The sequence below is a fragment of the Aphelocoma coerulescens genome, unplaced genomic scaffold (assembly GCF_041296385.1).
Source record: "Aphelocoma coerulescens isolate FSJ_1873_10779 unplaced genomic scaffold, UR_Acoe_1.0 HiC_scaffold_151, whole genome shotgun sequence".
NCBI classification, from domain to species: Eukaryota; Metazoa; Chordata; class Aves; order Passeriformes; family Corvidae; genus Aphelocoma; species Aphelocoma coerulescens.
The window spans coordinates 197,374-215,576 of record NW_027183501.1 but is presented as its reverse complement, the minus strand read 5'-3'; the positions used below and the strand labels follow the sequence as shown (position 1 = coordinate 215,576).

The window sequence follows — 18,203 nt, the reverse complement described above, 5'->3', positions numbered from 1 at the left end:
ACTGTAGGTAATTAAGAAAAAAAAAAAAAAGCTCTATGAAACTAATGAAAGAACCTATACTGTTGCAAAAAAGCTAAAAAAGCTGTAAAATAAAAATTCTGTAGCATTTTGCCTAATGAATACTCTGTGGACGTAATTCTGGACGAGGACACAAACAACATATAGAAAAGAGCACAAGAATATTTAAGTCTTGTTGGGTAGTCATTACTTTGGGGAAAAGAAAATAAACATGTGAATCAGTTCTTCCACAAGCCAACTCTCCAAGCTAAACTATTTGGAAATCTTCAGACAGAAAGGCAAATCCTGTATTTAATGGGAAGATAAAATTAAGGGTATTTCCACCTTCCTGGCACTGGATGGACAATGTAGCATTCCTGCTAGAAAACCCAGACTTACCGCACAAGTTATTGGCATATCCTGATCATGATGAAAATTCGGGCCAGTGTTTTGGAGAAAAAAGTCCTGAATTAAATAAAGGGAAAAAAACCCCACCCAAACATTTTTCTCCAAGGTCTTACACAAACCAAGTGACAGGCAAGAAAAGATTAAGTTCTAGTCCTGGCTAATGAACAGAACCATGGGAGAAAAATATTTTATCATTATTAATCTGACTACCTGGTATATAATTATGACAATTATTTTTTGGCTCAGTCACTTCTACTTAAGTTTGTGTACTTTTGTCTGGCTCAGTGCAGGATGTTGTTATGGTACAATCTGAAAACAAATTGTCATGCATTGCAGCTCCTATTCCCCTAGGTGAGATTTATTTGGCAGTACTTTGGGAAAAAATCTTGCTTCACACTGAAAAATTTTATCTGATGCTGAGCATTACATTACTATACACCAGCACTGTCCTTTCCCACATACCTTTCGTGAAGGCAAAGATGTCAGGATTTGTTTTCTAAACCAGTAACACTTTAAAAGATGTTTATTAATTGCCAGCAAGACCACTTTGGAAGCAGCTTATGGTTAACATGGTACTATAAAAACCTCAGTCCTCACCTGCAGAACACAAGTAACTAGCATACAGAATATGAGGAAAAATTCCTTCTCCTCTGCAGTCACAGGAATTTGATCTAAGGATAAATTACATGCTTGTGCAAATGCTCTAAAGCACTTTCAGCACTTAAAGCCATGCAAAGCATGGGCCTCTGCAAGAGTGTCAATTGCAAAAATATGTGGATTTGATTCTTCTCCACATACATGAAGGACGATGACTGAGACTGCTGTCTACTTCCAGTTTCCTTATTTGAAAGGAATGATCTCTGAAGAGACCATCCCAAATGGACATTTGTCATCTGTTGTTTAACAGTTCTAGAATTTCTCAGTAAAAAAAAACCCACCTAGAACAGCTACAACAGTGAGGGAAAATGCTGCCTCATGACTGAAATGCCCAAGTGGGAATGAACCCTGCCTGATGCCTTGTACAATCATTTATTTCACTGCATCGTAAGGAAAACATCTGTAGAATATTCCAGATTGAAATGACAACACTGCACACTCCTTTCTTACTGGTGCAAATGACAACACAAGCTGCAAAGTGGTGAAGAATCACGTTTGGTACCTACTATTGAAAACAGCTTGGAAATAAGACTCTGAGCATGGCCACTGATAAGATTATAACTGTAATATGACCTAATAAAACTTTACCAGCAAATATTAACAGAGGGTTGATTAAATTTCAGCTAGATTAATAATTGTTCTCAGTCTATAAAACAACGCATTTTAATCTTACGCATTGAAATTTCCCTTCACAGCGAGACATATTTACTATCACCAAGGATATTGCACTGGAAAAATTTACTGTGAAAAGCACATTTCCCAATGATTCTCAAGCTTAGAGCAAGCTGTTGATTTGAATCACTGCATCTCTGTAGCCTGGCTAACACAGAACCAGCATTCTCACAAGGTACAGTAACAAAGTTACAGGGATGGTCTTTCACGAGTACGTGTTCAGCACTCAGTTTATGGTCTCTATTTGCTGTTTTCCTCAAAATTAAATACTTTTTTCCAGCCCGGTGATTAACTAAGTATCCAGCTAACTCCCCTTCTGGGTTAATATTTCACTGCTGACTGATAGAAGCTGGAATAGTGACTGGGTTTTATTCATTTCACACAGTATCTCGGTGGACTTGGCTCAAAACAGCATGATCATTGCTTACTTATAAAATCTCCAGCAGCAGAGCCACAGCAAAGAGACTTCAAAAGTAAAAATCTCATTCTGTTCTGATCATATGTATTTGCATTTATAAAACATATTTACACTTGTTAGCATCAAGTCACATGTGTGGTGACCATGTTGCCATTCCTCAACTCCAGCATGCTGTCACAATGCAGCAATGTAGAACCACTTGGTTCAGAATCAGAATGCCCTTTGTGACTAGGTACAGATTTTTTTTAGTGACAAGCCATGCCTAAATTAGCAGAAAGGGAACATCTCAGCCACTTTCAAAACAGTTACAGACAACTTTGAAGGACTCTGAAACTAAAGGCTGTATAACTTTCATATACAGGAAAGAACAAAGGTTGCATCACTTGCCTTTAGGGAGGAGCAAGTCCTTTCTCATGTTGGAGAATACACGTGAAGGTTTACATGGGCATTGTAGAAACTCAAGCAAATTTCTGGGATAAAGAAAAGTATTTCTAGCATGACTGCAGCAATTTATCCAATTCCTAAGGTATGCTGAGTTTAAAGTTGACCAGTTGACCCCAGATGTATTGGTATGAAGGCAAAGAGAATAAATACTTCCGGACTACTACCAATCTCTACAATGTAGTGCAAGAAGTAAATGACATTTTGTTTAGCTGCATGTCACCATGGACAAAGCTGTGCATGTGAAGTGGCTCTCATTGATATACAATACTATTAGGCCTGGTGAAAAACGTAATATTCATAGAACAGCAGGGCCTCTCCAAAAGGATACAGACAACTGGGAATAGAGAAAACATGACTTTCTGTGTTCACAGTTTTGTGTTAAAACCTTGGTTATGAGAAGCCCAGAAAAGAGCTGTGTACTAAACCACATGTTTTGCAGTTAGGGACTTCTCTGTTCATCTTTCAGGACGGAATTGTTCCCCAGGAGGGTATTACAGTTATAAAAGTGACTGTGAAAAGAACACTTTTCCAAAGATTCCTAAAAAATTCAGGAGTACTCTGCTGTAGAATTTCAGGCATTTCAGGGCATTTTCACATCAACCTTCAAGCATCTCTATGGGTTTGCTCAAGAGAGAGCACACGCAACATATCCAACATCTCTGTTTGCAAAATGGCATTATTTCAGGCAGGTATATAGGAACGACGTTCTCTAAGATACAGAGGCTTAAATATAAAGAATGTCACGTTTCAGGCAATTTGAGACACTTCTCTCCTTTTATTAATTTTCCAAACATAGCTATCCAGATATTACTGAAAAGGAGACAATCTACTATAGTAGGGTAGCTCAATTTCCTAAACTAAGACCAACTTTGCAAAATAGTTGTACACTGATAATAATAAAGGACCTCTGGAAGCAATGCTAATAAAGAATTCCTATTATAAAATTTTGGACTACCTATTCTCCTATGGTAAAGTGAGCTACAGGTCACTGAACAACTACATCAAGTCCCTAACAGGCCAGTTTCATGTCTTTGAGGTGTGCCAAGCAACCTCTCTCAGTTCGTAGTCTTCTGTAAGGATGTGCAGGTGGAGCCAGTTTCTGCCTCGTAGACGTAGGAACATCACAACAGCACCGTGGTAAACTGGAAGGTGAAGGGCAGGGCAATGCAGAGATGTGTGTCTGCACAGTGAATCCGTGTGCCGCAGCATCTTCCATCCACGGGAGCAGGAAAGCAGCTTCAGGATTGCCAGTGAAAAAAGGAAGAATTATGCAGTGCTCACGTGGCTGCCATCGGGTGTGAGCCCCCCCAGCACAGCTCTGTGCAGGGAATTCCTCTCAGTGGCCGGAGAGCAGCATCCAGAGGCGAAATCGCAGCTGACCGTAAGCTCGCATCGCCTCTGCGTGGGCGGCCGGATCTTGGGCCAGGTGCTCAAAGAGGTTGAGCGGCTCGACCGCTCGCATTGCCGGCGGCAAGCTGATCTCTGCAGGAAGCCTCTGGTTGCCTAGGACAAAGTGCTCCAGGCGTTTCAACTGCAGGCAGCGGCGCAGGTATGCCATGATGTCCCACAGCCGCCGTGCAAATTCCCTCCTGCGCCACTGGGACAGCGGTACGGTGGTCAGCACGTGCATGACCACAGTCTTCCAGGTCGAGCTGGAAAAACCTGTGCCCCTCAGGATGCAGGTGAAGAGCTGCAGGCATTTCAGGTGCAAGCTCTCACACGGCACCTGCCTGGCGACGTGCTGGAAGAATTTTGCCTCTGCCACAGCGTATGTCTCAGGCCACGCTGTGCTTGCGATGGAGTCGGCCTCGGCGGGATGGCTGCTCACAAAGATGCTGGAGCCGCCTGTCTGGGCCTCTGTGGGCTGGCTGACCGCAAAGATGTCGGAGTCCCCGTGGCGCACCCCAAACAACATCTCCACCACCAGGCTCTTCTTGCCTTTGCTCAGCCGGAATTGGCAGGACCGGCTGCAGGGCTGAAACACCAAGTGCCATGAGTACGACTGAGGCAAATGCAGCCACGAGCATCTCACCAGCTGGTAGAACCAGTGGGAGGTTTTCTCCACGTCCAGGTAGGAGCCGGTGCAGAGTGTCTCTAGGAGGCTGGGCTTCTGCTTCTGCCGCAGCTCCTCCTGCGAGTGGTGCAGGAAGCACAACAGCTTCTCGCCCAGCTGCTCCCTCTCGCACGTGCACACCAGCTCCACACGGACGCAGAAGGTCCTTGCTGCCATCTGCCCTCCACTGTTCAGCTCCAGGTGGAAGGCGTGTCCCGGTGGGGGATTCAGTGGGACCAGCACGCGGTACACCCCATCCTGCTCACGGGGACTCCAACCCTCAAAGGCACTGCCCACCCCGATGGCTTCTTGAGGCACCGGGTAGAAACTATTGCTCACGCTGTCAATAAAGACACGCGTGAAGCTCTCCATCAGCTCAGCTGCCACTGAGCGACCTTTCTCCACGTCCTCGACGGGACACTGTATGCGATCCACTAAAAGGATCCCTCGCTTATTCCCAGCATCACGGGCGTCTTCTTCCTCTTCAATTCCACCACGGCTGCCTTTGCCCTTGCCAGCATAGCCTTCTTTTTCACTGGCAGCCACATGACCTTGTTCTCCTTCTTTTGCATCTTCATTCTTCTCTCCATTCGCATTTGCATCACCCTGTTTCTCATCTCTGTTTGCAACACTGGTCTCTTCATTTCCAAGGTGAGTGGTTTTTTCTTCAGTTGCAGCAAACCCACTGTGGTCTATTGCCTTCCCACCATCACTGTTGTCTTCCTGCCCAATCCAATCACTGCTTTGTTGTTCACTGGCATCACTGCTTCCCTGCACCTTCACATCTGCTTTTTCTTCCTTTCCATCTACCTCGTATACTCCTTTATTTACATCATCACTGTTGCCTGCCTTCATATACGCATCATTGGTTTTTTCTTCATTTCCATCTCCGTCTTCCTTTCCAGCATCCTTGTCTGGCTCCACCTTCACATCCTTGTTTTCTCCTTCATTTACTTCATCTAGGTCTTCCACACCTCCAGTAACATTGCCAGGTTCTTCTTCATTTCCTTCGGCAGTATTGTCTCCTGGCATATTCCCATCACTCCAGCCTTCATCTTTCTTTGCATCATGGCCATCGTCACTTTTAACATCACTGTCTTTCTTCAACTTCACATCTTCATCTCGTTCATTGGCATCATCATCGTCTCCTTCATTTGCAGCCACAGGACTGCCTTCTTCATTTCCACTGCCGCTGTCATCTGCCTCCACAGTCACATCTATGGTTTCTCCATCTCCCTTGGAATCCAAACTGTCTTCTTCCTTTTCTTTTTCCTTCTCCTCTCCCAAGATCTTGCAGGAGCTCTGGTCCTTGCCGCTGCTGTTGGTTTCGCTGGCTTCAGGACTCCTCCTGCAGCTAAACCACAGGCCCAAGAGGAGCAGGAGTCCAGCAAGAGCCCAGAATGGCCACTGCTGCAGGGCACCAAAGAGCAGGGCTCCCCAGCCCTCGTCCTGCTGCTCCGGGGGCCCTTGCTCCAGCTCCTGCAGCAGCCGAGCCATCTCGCGGTCAAGCAGCTCCTCACGCTCCTGCATTCGCCGGTGCGTGGCCTCATCCAGCCCATCCCCAGCTGGCTGGGGGTACTGGATCAGGCTTTGCACGAGCACGAAGAGCAATGACAACAAAGCCATGGTCTGCAAGAGGACACACAGAAGGGGTTCAGTAGGGCCAGCATGGAGGCAGCCAGTGGGGGGCAGGAGCCACAGGGACGTGGCAGCAGGAAGGAGAGGGCCCCCGGCAGCTGGCAGGAGGCAAGGCCTGCACCGCTGCCCCAGCAAGCACCGAGCCTGAGCAAGGCACTCCCACCAGGGGCTGGGCCCTGGATGCAGGGACAGAACACACGCCCCCGGTGCCGGCGCTTCTGCCCCAGCCCTCCCCCAGCCCTGCCTCCCCACCGCCTGTGTGCACTCACCGCTTGCCCAGGCTCTACTGGGGCAGCGGCAACCCATGGGGCCTTTAATAGCTGCCCCCATTGTGACACGGCCCCTGTGCTGTCACAGGCCCCAGAGCGCATCACAGGCCAGCCCCACCCACCATCCCCAGCCCGGGAACTCATCATGGCCCTGGGCACCCAAAGCCTCAAGAGACACAAAGTGCAGACCCATCAGTCGTGAACCTGGGAACCCCAGAGCTTCCCTGTACAAAGCAGGCACAAGCGCCCTCCCACACAAACCCTTGTCAAATATAAATATGGGTGACATGATCCATGGATGCTCTTGGTATATAGGTGTAAGCTTTTATTTAATCTTGGAGGGGGACATTTTTTATTAATAATATTTATATTGATTACTTTTGGGGCAGTATGTCATATAGGCTAATGTTTTGTTACAGATTTAGTGAGAAATCTTTCTGAAAGAAATCCAGGCTGCTTGAATGATGCACAGGAAGATCTAACACCCTCCTTTAAGAGGCCCAGTAAGTTAATTACAAAATTTTGGTGTCTTCAGCAACCTCTCAGCTCTTAAAACTCTATGGTTCAACACAGTGCAAAATTCTGGGATAGCCAGGATTTTGTTCAGAAAGTAGAATGTCTCCTTTTTCAAATTTGTAGCAAAGATGTACATCTGTCACTCCCACCATCTTCAAAATTGTCTGCCTTAAACAGAGTTAACCAATCTCTCTGACTTGTTTGATGTTGCGCTGGTTAAATAAAGGAAATTCTGACTCTTTCTGCTATCTCTGTGTATTTATCTCCAAAGGACTGTGAGTACGGAAGAGTCATCCCCTATATTCCTCAGCTCTTCTTTGGGGAACTCACCTAGAAATGGAACTGCAGAAATGGGGAGGGAGGAAAAAGAAACAGGATGTGAATCGAGCACCTGCATAGTGACCACAGATGTCCACTGCTAGACAGACACTGACGTCAGGCAGATCGTGCCCTCCAAATAGTGCTCAGAAAGAGAACAAGTTTGGGATTTCTGAAACTGCTCTGAATTGGATTTGCTTAAACACATGTCATTAGTAAAAGTAATCAAAGAAAGAGTTTTGATCCCTCTTCCAAGCTGATGCCACTTATCATGTCTCTTCCCTGCATTCTTCTAGGGAAGCTGTTTTTGATGTTGTCCCGTCCTTCTTTTTATAAGGGAGCAAAAATCCTTTGTCAAGTATTACTCTTTCAGTTTTGTTTCCTCTCATCTTCTGAGATATAGTAAAGTGAACATTCAGCAGAATAGTTTTGTATTTTTTGAACACAATTCTTCTTTTATCCAATTGAGGCCCTTCTGTGATCATGAAAAAACAGCCTCCAGTCAGTGACATCAACAGTTTACACTCATAAGAGCTTGACATGGGTCAGTTCTCCAAGGTTATTCTTAGTTCAACTGCTATGTAAGCTGTTGATGTCACTGACTGGAGGCTGCTCTTCAGGACATGATATATATGATAATTATATGACAGAAAATGCAACATAGAGTTGAATCTGACCTTCAAGTTCACTAGCTTAAAAAAGGAAAAAAAATGTCTGCAAGAAATTTGCTGCTTTTCCCATTACTAAGATGTAATAAATGCCTTCAAGTTTATACTCGGTCGACGGCATATACACATGGACAGCAGCACCCATCCATCTTCAAGCTAGGGTACATTTTAAGTCTCAATGATCACTGCCTCCAGAAAGCATTTTTGAGACAAAACAGGCAAAGTCTTTTGCATATCTAGACAATCATCCAATACTAGGATCTTCACTCTCACATAAACACTTCATGTTTTTCCATAGAGGAATCTGAGATAGATTTTTCTGACAAATAACAGACCACCAAAAATTAATTAAACGACAAACAAGGGAAAAGCACCACTTCCTCACTCAGCACATTTTCCTTGATTTTCATTAAGCATTCAGATTTACAGACGCTGATATTGCCACAAGAGCAGTTTTTTTCTGGTTTTACTTCCTCTTCTAGTAGAGCAAGCACAGCTGCAAAATGCAAGCTCATTTCTAGGCTCTCTTACACATCACCAGTTTACCACATTCCAACCAGTCATAGCTGTGCAACACCCCGTCAGGGTACTGGGATTACTGCAGTGTCACAGACAGCTTAAGTGAGGCTCATGGAGCTGTACAGTTTTAACTACGTTTTAGATGTATAATTAAATGATGCATGACATGGAAATAAGCCAGCTGTACTGAAACTGAACAAACTAACTGCTGTGATGCAACAGTTAAGCATCTCATCAGTTATAAAATGAAACAGGTTTAAAGCAAAAGCAATATAGAGAACAGAATGCTTGACACTGTTAAATAGCATGTTCAAAGGATAATTTTTGAACATTAAGGAAATGTACTCACCCAGTCAAATTTTCAAAAGAATTCCTGGCACCAAAATGTTCTCTGTTTGCTTTTTCACCATGTTTTAAGAATGGATCACTCTTAGGGGGAAGAAAATCCGGTGTGCAAAACACTGCGGGAAACTAAACAATCCTTAAACATGGCTAATTGCCATGTGGAGCTGATGGTTTAGCACGGTCATCCTTCAGCAGAGGAGAAAGAACTGCCTGTCTTTAGTTTACTTAGGTAAGATGAAAAAAGTGAGGAGTGTGAATTTGATCTCGCTTCAATTTACTTCAGTGGAAAAACTCTTGCCATGACTTCAGTGAGAGTGAGACTGCACCTTAATTCATTCTATATGGAGAAAAACAAACCAGCTGAGAATAATGCTTTTGTTTATTAGATTTAAATTACTACCATAGTCGTTTTGAACAGTGCTAAGTAAATCCTGCTTTAAAAGCCAAACCTTGCCTTCAGTCGTGCTTATTCCTCTGTACTGTGTCACAGTGCAGGATTCCTGGTCCTCTGACCAAGTCACGGCTGTCACAGTAAGCATGGTTTGCTCTGGGGAATGGCCACATTCCCACACGGGAATGATACATGTTTGTGGATATCACTGGTGACAATGCCCAAATCTGGCCTGGTGCATGCCCCCCAGCCAAGAAACTAGGGTGCACACTTTGGTAATATAAATGCATTCACTGAGAACACAGACTACACTTACTGAAATGTCCATGAAAAGCAGCCAAGTAAATCAAATCAATAGGGTTAAATTTGCAATTTCTCTCTTTCTGCAGGAAAATTTTAGGATAGCCACAAATTGAGAAAAATTTGATTTTTTTTCTTCTTTTTCTCAGAAGGCAATCAACCTTCTGGGTCTGGCTATTCTTTACTTCTCCCTATGAAGTAAAATCTAAAAAGACACACACGATATTTATGGAAGGACCTCCCAATGAATTAGGAAAAATTATTACTCAGAAGATAAAACAGAAACAAGACTGTCTACACCGTATGAATTAAACATACAAGAATTAGGACACAGAGCCTTCCATCCTTTAGTAACAGAACTGATGCTGTCCTGAAAATGACATGAATGAATTAGACTGATGTATGAAAACCTTCTGCATCTGCTCTAGAGGTTGGAATGAGGATGTCAAATGAGGCAGCAGACAACAAGGATGTGCTGCTTAGGGAAGCTGTGGTTGTGGAGTTCTGCAGTTTGGATGAAGGTCACAGGTTATCTCCATCTACATGAAAATGAGTGATAAATATACACTGTCGGTCTTAAGACTGAAAGAGTACTAGGCAAAGAGGGTTAAAATATGGAATATTACTCAAAATCATCCCCTGGTTTTCTAAAGATCCTAATCTTCTATTAGAAGACAGTTTGTTACCTTCTCCTAATATTAAAACTACAGTAATAAAAGCACCTCAATCTTGTAGAAGTATCTAAGATACACAGATTAAGTAAGGTATATGCACTGAGAGCACCCTAAAAACATCACAAGAGGAGTGACAATTTCTGGGATAGTAATGACATGAACAAGTATCTAACTTAAGTCTGAGTGAATAAGAGAATTTTTCAACTAATGGATATGGGAAAATGTGAAAAGATGAGATACATGATTAAAGATCATAGTGGATTTGATTAACACAGGTGGAGAATATATGACTTTGATTCTGTACTACAACGTATTTTAATTGATTTGTGTGTAGTTTTAGTTTTATACATGCACAGTTTTTTTAGAACACATCTTTAGACTGGGACAAACAATAAAGGAAATCCATTGTACGACTTTACATTGATCCCGACATCATTCACTGGAATATCTTAACATTTCCTGCACAGATTCCCATTCGTTAAGATGACGACCTTGAGAAGAAGGAAACCTATAGCTGCCATTCAGAGAAGGTCTAAAATTTTAATTGCTGTTTGAACACAAAGGAGCTTTGACATGCTGTGGTTTATTGAAGCACTCCTGCAGTTATAGACACATCTTTAACCACCCTACCCTCTCCCTCTTCCTCCATCCACCACTGATTGATGCAACTGGAAAACTCAGTAACTGCAAAGTCCTGCTTACTTCCAGCTCTCCTGCCCCAGCAAATGCTCAGCTCTTCTGGGAAGATGGAGCTATGCCATAAACACATTGCACATGAAAGGAGACGAAACCTTCCCTTCAAAGACACGTGTGACCAGGTTTTTGGAACTGCCTGATGTGGCCAGTTCTCATCTGTTTTCCATAAAGAAGGAGAAGAGCCCTGTATTCTCCTCTTCATGATAGTTCAAGTATTAATTCCAAAGAACAGAGATGCCAGGACTTGTCAGTGACATGACTAACAATTTTATGACAACTGGCAAAACAGTTCATTTCTCCTACATCTTATTCTCAGAAACCTTGGAATTGTTTTGTCTGAAAGATTTGGGGGGAGGAAGGTAGACTTAATTCTCACAACTATATTAAATACTCAGTATATGTGATATCCTGTTGTCAACACACAAAATATAGTTTGATTATGATAAGCCATACTGGAATCATTTACAGTACATAAGTGTGAAAAAACAGCATTAAATTGTTTCTTGTTCCATGTGGAAAAATATACACCTTCCAACCCCCCAAGAAAGTAAGACAAAGCACAATAAATTCTGGTAATTCTCTTTCTTCCGACTTTTCAGTTCCATCACAGCTCTCAAAATTAAGATTTATGTGCTATTTTGCATCTGCATCTGTTGTTGATTTCCCCCCCCTACGGGGATATAGGTGAATAAGTTTGGACAGGAAACGGTATCCCTCAAGCCAAACTGAAAGGTTTATAAAGTTGCTAATAAAAGTTTGGATCAGGGCCTAAATATCAATCATCTGCTCATTGTCTTTTTAAACGAGCTCAGGCATTTCCCCAACTGTTCCCAGCAGGTCTCTGCCACTATTTTAAACTAAGATTTCAGCCTTTTTTTTTTCCCTGTGTTGACCTCAATAATTTTTCTTTCTCCCCCTCTTTACCTGCCAAAGGCATCCATCAGGATTTTGCCAAAGGCTATCTGCTTTTGAAGTTGAGAGGAATTCACTAATCGTGAGTGTCAAATCCACAATAAATGCCGTCGCCATGTGGTACATGCTGCTTTTGGGAATTATCTCAAAAGGCCTGGCTGTGAGAAGGCCGGCTGTATGTTAGGAGGGTTTTACTGCTAACTTTCGTAACTCACGTCAGGTCTTTCAGTTTCTCTATTCATTGGCTTCAGTGAGTGCAACTGTTTCCCAAAGTAATAAAAATGTTGTCAAGATCCCTTGATCTTGCTTCCTCTGTCTCTCTCACACAAACACATCCAAACACATTTATATACACAGTGGAATAGCATGCCCAGTGGCACGCAAATCTAGCAAAAGAGAAGCTTGTAAATAAATAGCAAGTCATTCTGCTTACTCAATAAATTTCTCTGGGTGTTAAACTCATGATAAACATATCATAAGCCCCAATGAAGGCTTTACAGCCTGTCCCATCACACCATCCTGAGTGTAACTCTGCAATGCATAGGAAGACATAAGTTTGAAAAACAGAGCAGAAATAGCTCCCATAAGGGCAAGGTGCTGACACAGCTGAAACATAACTAATGGGAGAGCACTTGTTTTCACTAAAGAAGAAAGTATCAGTGACACACCTCTGTGCCTGTGGAGGTGTGCTGTACATTCAAAGCAAAAAGAAATCTACCTTCTTTAAAAACTTGTCCATTAATACATAAATATGTCTGTGTTGAAATCCCTCGGTACCATTCTTAACAAGAACTACACACAAGACTAAGAAATTCTGCAGAGAAACACGCTTTTGTGATCCAAAGAGGCAAGGAGAAAGAAAACCACCTATGAAGAGTTTAACATACCCACTTAGTGATAGAAAAAGAATTATTACAAAAATAAATGTCAGTCCCCTTGAAACACTTGAGTCAGCTCTCTCAACTTCCTCTGATGCTGTAGGAAGGTGTGAACGTCCTCCATGTCTCACATCATCCCTACCAGCCACATAGGAATGTCTCCAATGCACCTCAGAGTGTTTCAAGTACCACTCCCCTCTAATTTATGTAGAGTCTGTTAACATCCTCTTGGAGCAAACAGAAATAATACTTTTAAAAGACAGTTATACTTCAGAAACATGTGCCCCGACACAACAAAAAGCCCAGATTTTAATACTGCCCCGAGGCAGAATTCATCCATCTTTAAGGCTTCTATTGTGTATTTCCTGGTTAGTAATACAAAAGAACTGCTGGCAGTATCACATCAAAACGGAAGTGGCAGAATCAGAAAAACTACTGAAAAGTTTACCTTTATAGGAAAGCTTCAGTCTTGGGATATTTTGTTTTGACATTCCAGTGACTGGAAGGAACAGCATCACTAAAGACAGCGGGCTGCAGGCACGTGGCACTTGCAAAGCTCTCATTCTGCTCTCCTCTTCTGTACCTTCTTTTGTACTATGGTGAAGTATCTCCCCACTTTTCAAACAATCCAAGTTTTATCTGGAAGAAAAAAAGAAAACATCTGCAGATCTGCTTTACTGCATAAGTAACAATTCTGTAAGCAAGCCAGACCTATCTTTAAGGAGCACCTCAGTTAATTTCTTTGCTACAAAAGTATTTTTCCTCTAGTACAAGTAAATATGTTTTGTTTCCTTAATACTAAATTTACACATTTTGACATTGGAAAAATATGTAAACTTTTCAGACACCAGTGTCTAGCCTAGCTAAAGTTTAAGCACAAATTAAATTAATGCAGTATCCATAAAAAGAACATATGACATTCAAAAGTGACCATGCAACTTGATAGTTAATACTAGTCCATTGGATATCTTATATGTTTTATAGCTCTTTTTGTCTCAGTACAACAGCTATTGTGTGTTTATGCTATGACTAGAATGAACTGTAATGTCTCAGATGCCATGGGGGTACAAGCTGAGTTAACAGTGAGTACATATCCATATCCATCAAAAACTTTTCATAAATAAACTAAGAAAACTGGACAGAGCAAGCAGTTGTGTTTCGTTTTAATAGAGAAAAAAGTCAAAGCGGATGATGGATTTAAAAGTGTTTTCAGTATGATATTTCCAGCAGAATAACTGCCTCAACTCATCCACCAAAATGTCCTATAAACTTTAATGAGTGTTTCAGGCTGGAGTCAATAGGCTGATATGGGATTTTGTTAGCACAGTGTGCAACTAAGCCAGCTTTGCAACACTTTTCACTTAGTAAGAATCATTCGTAGTCCATAAATCTTAAAGTGTTTTACAAACGAAAGCAATTATCACTGCCCTTATTTTCCCTATGCAAAAACGGAACCATAAAGCTGCAATGAACCTATTTCCTCAAGGTCACACAGCCAGCACAGGAGTTGAAAAGAAAACAGCAACAGCAGTCCTGCTGTCCTTTGTACCCAGCTATCAAGGATCCCTTTTGCCCAATAACTCGACTTTTGCACGTGAAATTATTTGAAACGGCATCTTGAGTTCTGAAGGCAAAACTTCACGGTTAATAAATCACAGAGATCAGAGTATGAAAATATTTGTGAGACCAGATCCTTCCCCCTGCAAGTGCCTGATGCTAGAGGTCAAGGGAGATGGCTGGTGAAATGACAAATGTCAGTGTTTGAGTAATGCTGGAAAACCAAGGAGTAAGGAAATGTTATGGTTAGTCGAGAGATTAATGGCTCATGATGTGCCATGAAAATTCTTTTCTGAAAGGAACTGGAGCTGCCTGATTAAAAGAGCAATCCTAGTGCCCACAGCAGCCAGCACTTGCACAGACACCAAAGGAGAGGCTCCTCGCAAGTCCATGAGAGATGCAGCACAGCTTGTGGCCCCTGAGCCTTTCCACTGGTCTGTTATTTGAACTCCTGCAGCACTAGGTCTTGCAATTCTGTGAGCTACAGCAGCACCCAGAACCAATTCAGCACGTCCTGATACAGGCAGTTCATCCTTCCTGGCATGAAAGGATGGAAACAGAATCCCTTCAGTTCTCTCTGACACAGGAAATCTTGCTCAGATGAAACTTGGGCTTTCTGAGCCTCCAGACTTTCGCTCAGTAGCAAAAGACAAGGAAGTGTGCAAGAAAAGCATGATGGTGAAAAAGAGGGAAACAATCCGTAAAATCCCCAAAGCATAATTCCTATTGCAGAACACTAAGCTTCTTTCTTCTCAGTCCCCTCTTCAACACTCATATTCAGTGTCTGAATGCACTACTCTTGGCCAAGCGTGAGTACACGTTCATGAAATGACATGGAGAGAAAACAGACAAACATGAAATGCCTGTTTCATCTTTCTCTTCCCTTTATTACAGTATCAGATCCTAAGAGAACACCCTTAATTTCTTCTGTGCCAACACATCTATTTGAGGGTGGACCACGAAGGACTGAAGTGGATTAGACCATCCCAGGGTTAAATCGCCTTTAAGAAATTTATTTAGAGGTGAAAAAGGGGAAAAGAAGGAGAGGGGAGGAGGGGGAAGAATATGTGAAAATGAGACACCAGCCCTGTTCATCTTCAGCAGGATGATAGTGACAAACCATACTTCAAAAAGAAGCAATTAAGAGGGAGCCAGTCTCACTGCAAGTATGTTGAGAAGTCATGGCCTGAAGCCATGGGCCTCAGCCAACAGGGAACTCACCAAAGGATATGGGGCTCATTTTCTTGAGGCAAATTACTGTGAAGAATCAGGACTAAATTTGACTAAAAAACCAGTTGTGTCAATGCACTGTCATTTGCTGAATTGATTGAGAATCAGCACCAAACTCGGGCCTTCGGCCATAGCTCACAACCTCACTTTTTCATGTAGGCTTTTTTTGCTAATGGGAACCTTCCTTTGTTTTGGTTGGTTTTTTTTTTCCTTTTCCCCTTTTATTTGAATAAAGTCTGTGAAAAACCATTTGCTTTCACAAGGCAGTTAGTTTACACTCGAGGCAGCTGCTCTGTGAGCTCGAGCCAACCCTGTCCTGTCTTTAGATTCATTGCAATCTGGCCAGATTGTCACATATATTTTTAGTTTATGATGGTCCTCTAATACAATTCCACACAGAGTCCTTCCAACAGTCTAGCTCAGGTTAATGAACTTCAGGCCAACTAACTTGCCATTAATCGTCAGGAAATGCCCTTCCTCTCTGTAACACATGCAATGTCAATCAGTGTCCTGTGCTGAAAAGACCCACGGTCACGCAGCTCAGTAGCAAACAGTTCCATAGGCAGAAATAAAACATAAAACCTAAACGCAAATTTGACTCCCCCATTCCTTCCTCCCCTCAAAAGTAAGAAGAATTTGGTCAGAGAAGGAAAAATTACTGGTTTGTTCAGTTCTTCGATACTTCAGCTAAGGACCAACACATTGTAAAACCTCCTCACCATGAACAGATCCAAAATAACTGAGGAAAAAGAGTCTGAAATGAAAAATGCTGAGGCTAAAGCTGGTTTCCCACCTTGGCTTCAGCTAGGAAATAGCACCGCACTGTGTTCATTATCACCTGCAAGACCGACCAGGGAAGGAAGCCAGGCATACACCTCGCTGAAACAGGGGCATTTCCAATGGAATAAAGAAGCTTTTATTTGCCCCATGTAGGGGTGGGAGGCACAAGGCTGAGGAGGGGCTGAGCAGCCTGGCTCCATCCTGCTAGGACCTCCCTGCGGGGCCCATAAATTGGGAACAGGCCGTAGGTTAAATGCCAAAAGACAGAAAGCTGAACTGCTGGTGCCCGGCCATCCTGACAGAGAGAGGGGCTGGACCTGACTGGCACATGTGGGATGCCACGTCTCTGAAATGAGGTGTCACCTCCCTGCAATTGGTCAGATTTAGTGGAGCCTATAAAACAGATTGCTCTGAAGCTACTGTCTGAAACAAGAAAACCTGGGGCCAATTTACTAAACATAATTTATTCCAGGCCCTTTGTGGCAATAAACAGAGCTCTTCAGCCTTCTCAAACACACAGACAGTAAGGAGTTCTGTGCTTATGGGAGCTTTTTCAGATCGTTCAGCTCAAACCTATCTAAATGCAAAGTCTTGCATTCACAAATACTGTGTAGTTTCCGACTTCTCCTGGCATCATGAAGTCCAGAGCTGAAAGGACTGTGACCCATCTGCAAACACACGCTTTATAAACTGTATTCGTGTAACTCTTGGTTAGTTCTGTAAAATAAAAACCTTTATGGAATTGGAGGATAATTTAAAACCTGTTTCCAACACTAGGTTTCCGAGGTCATTTTGAAATTCAGAATTTTACATTCAAATAAAGAGTTACGGCTCAGTTTTAGTGAACCTAACAGCAATGCTGCAAATTGTGACAGCTGAAAATCTAGAGCAACCCAGTCATCATAAGCTTATAAATTCATTATAAACTTAATGAGTAAGTTGCCTAGGCCACGTAGCCTCAATATCTAATTTACTATCACTGATGCTAGAGTTTTTCTTTCTTTCTTTTCCTCATCTATCCTTGTTTGAGATGATCTCGAGGTTTTATTTTGTCTATGGAGTCAGAAGCCAGCAAAAGATGTCCCTTCTAGACATCAATAAAATAGCATGAGTGGCCTGTCAGACAAACACACTGCTTTAAAAGATTTAAAACTAATCACCTACAAGAAGAAACAAAAATTACCCCGCCTACAATTCAAATTGATTGAAAGGTACCTTATCTCTTTATGATCTCTTCCTTAAGTATATGTACTTTATATACATGCACACACATTTAAAGCATGTTACTTTAACTGCAAATATACAAATACGTGTCCAATGCATTATGTAGATGTCTCACCTTGAAATTATCATACATATTCCAAAAGAAAAATTACTATTGAGTGGTTCAAAACTATACTATAATCATGAACTGGATATTGAATTGTCTTTGTTAATAAGAGAGAAAACTATAAGCATACATGACTCAGATTAGTAACTTATAAAATCAAATAGACTAAAAGTAAAATTGCATCATTAGACTTAATATTCTTAACTTAGTTCTGCAATAACAAAGATGACATTCATCCAGAGCACAATGAAACTATGTTCTTGTACCACTTAGATAGATGGTCTGTTGATATATTATTTGGCAGAAGATGCTTTTCACTTTACCGTGTTCTATTTTATTTCATTGGCACCTCGCGCGTTGCGCCGGGCGGCTCATTCGGGGACATGCGCCGGCTCCCACAGCGCCCCGCCCGCCGCCGCTCCCCGCTGCTCTCGGGAGATCGCACACCGCAGGCGGCCCAAGCCCCGTCTCGCCGACGGCCCTCGCCACCCGCCGCCCGCCGCCGCGTTCTCCCGCTCCCTACCGGCACGAAG

General features: G+C 42.6%; 3 protein-coding genes across 3 annotated transcripts in view; all 3 read right to left on the bottom strand.

The window, feature by feature from the left end:
- LOC138100900 (semaphorin-3D-like) overlaps positions 1 to 13,525 on the bottom strand; it is a 29,825-nt gene extending 16,300 nt beyond the window's left edge. The window contains exon 1 of the mRNA XM_068998726.1: positions 13,222 to 13,525. Coding sequence (XP_068854827.1) covers positions 13,222 to 13,336 — 115 coding nt within the window. The 5' untranslated portion in view covers positions 13,337 to 13,525. The remainder of the gene's footprint in view (positions 1 to 13,221) is intronic.
- Positions 3,227 to 5,504, bottom strand: LOC138100907 (inositol 1,4,5-trisphosphate receptor-interacting protein-like 1). Its single transcript, XM_068998729.1, has one exon. It carries the CDS (start codon positions 5,502 to 5,504, stop codon positions 3,933 to 3,935), a length of 1,572 nt encoding a protein of 523 aa, XP_068854830.1. The 3' UTR covers positions 3,227 to 3,932.
- On the bottom strand, positions 5,527 to 6,275 carry LOC138100911 (17S U2 SnRNP complex component HTATSF1-like). The gene is made up of 2 exons (XM_068998739.1): positions 5,624 to 6,275; positions 5,527 to 5,546 (listed from the first exon to the last, which is right to left on the bottom strand). The coding sequence occupies exons 1-2, from the start codon at positions 6,273 to 6,275 to the stop codon at positions 5,527 to 5,529; spliced, it is 672 nt and encodes a 223-aa protein (XP_068854840.1).
- Positions 13,526 to 18,203: the final 4,678 nt, after the last annotated feature.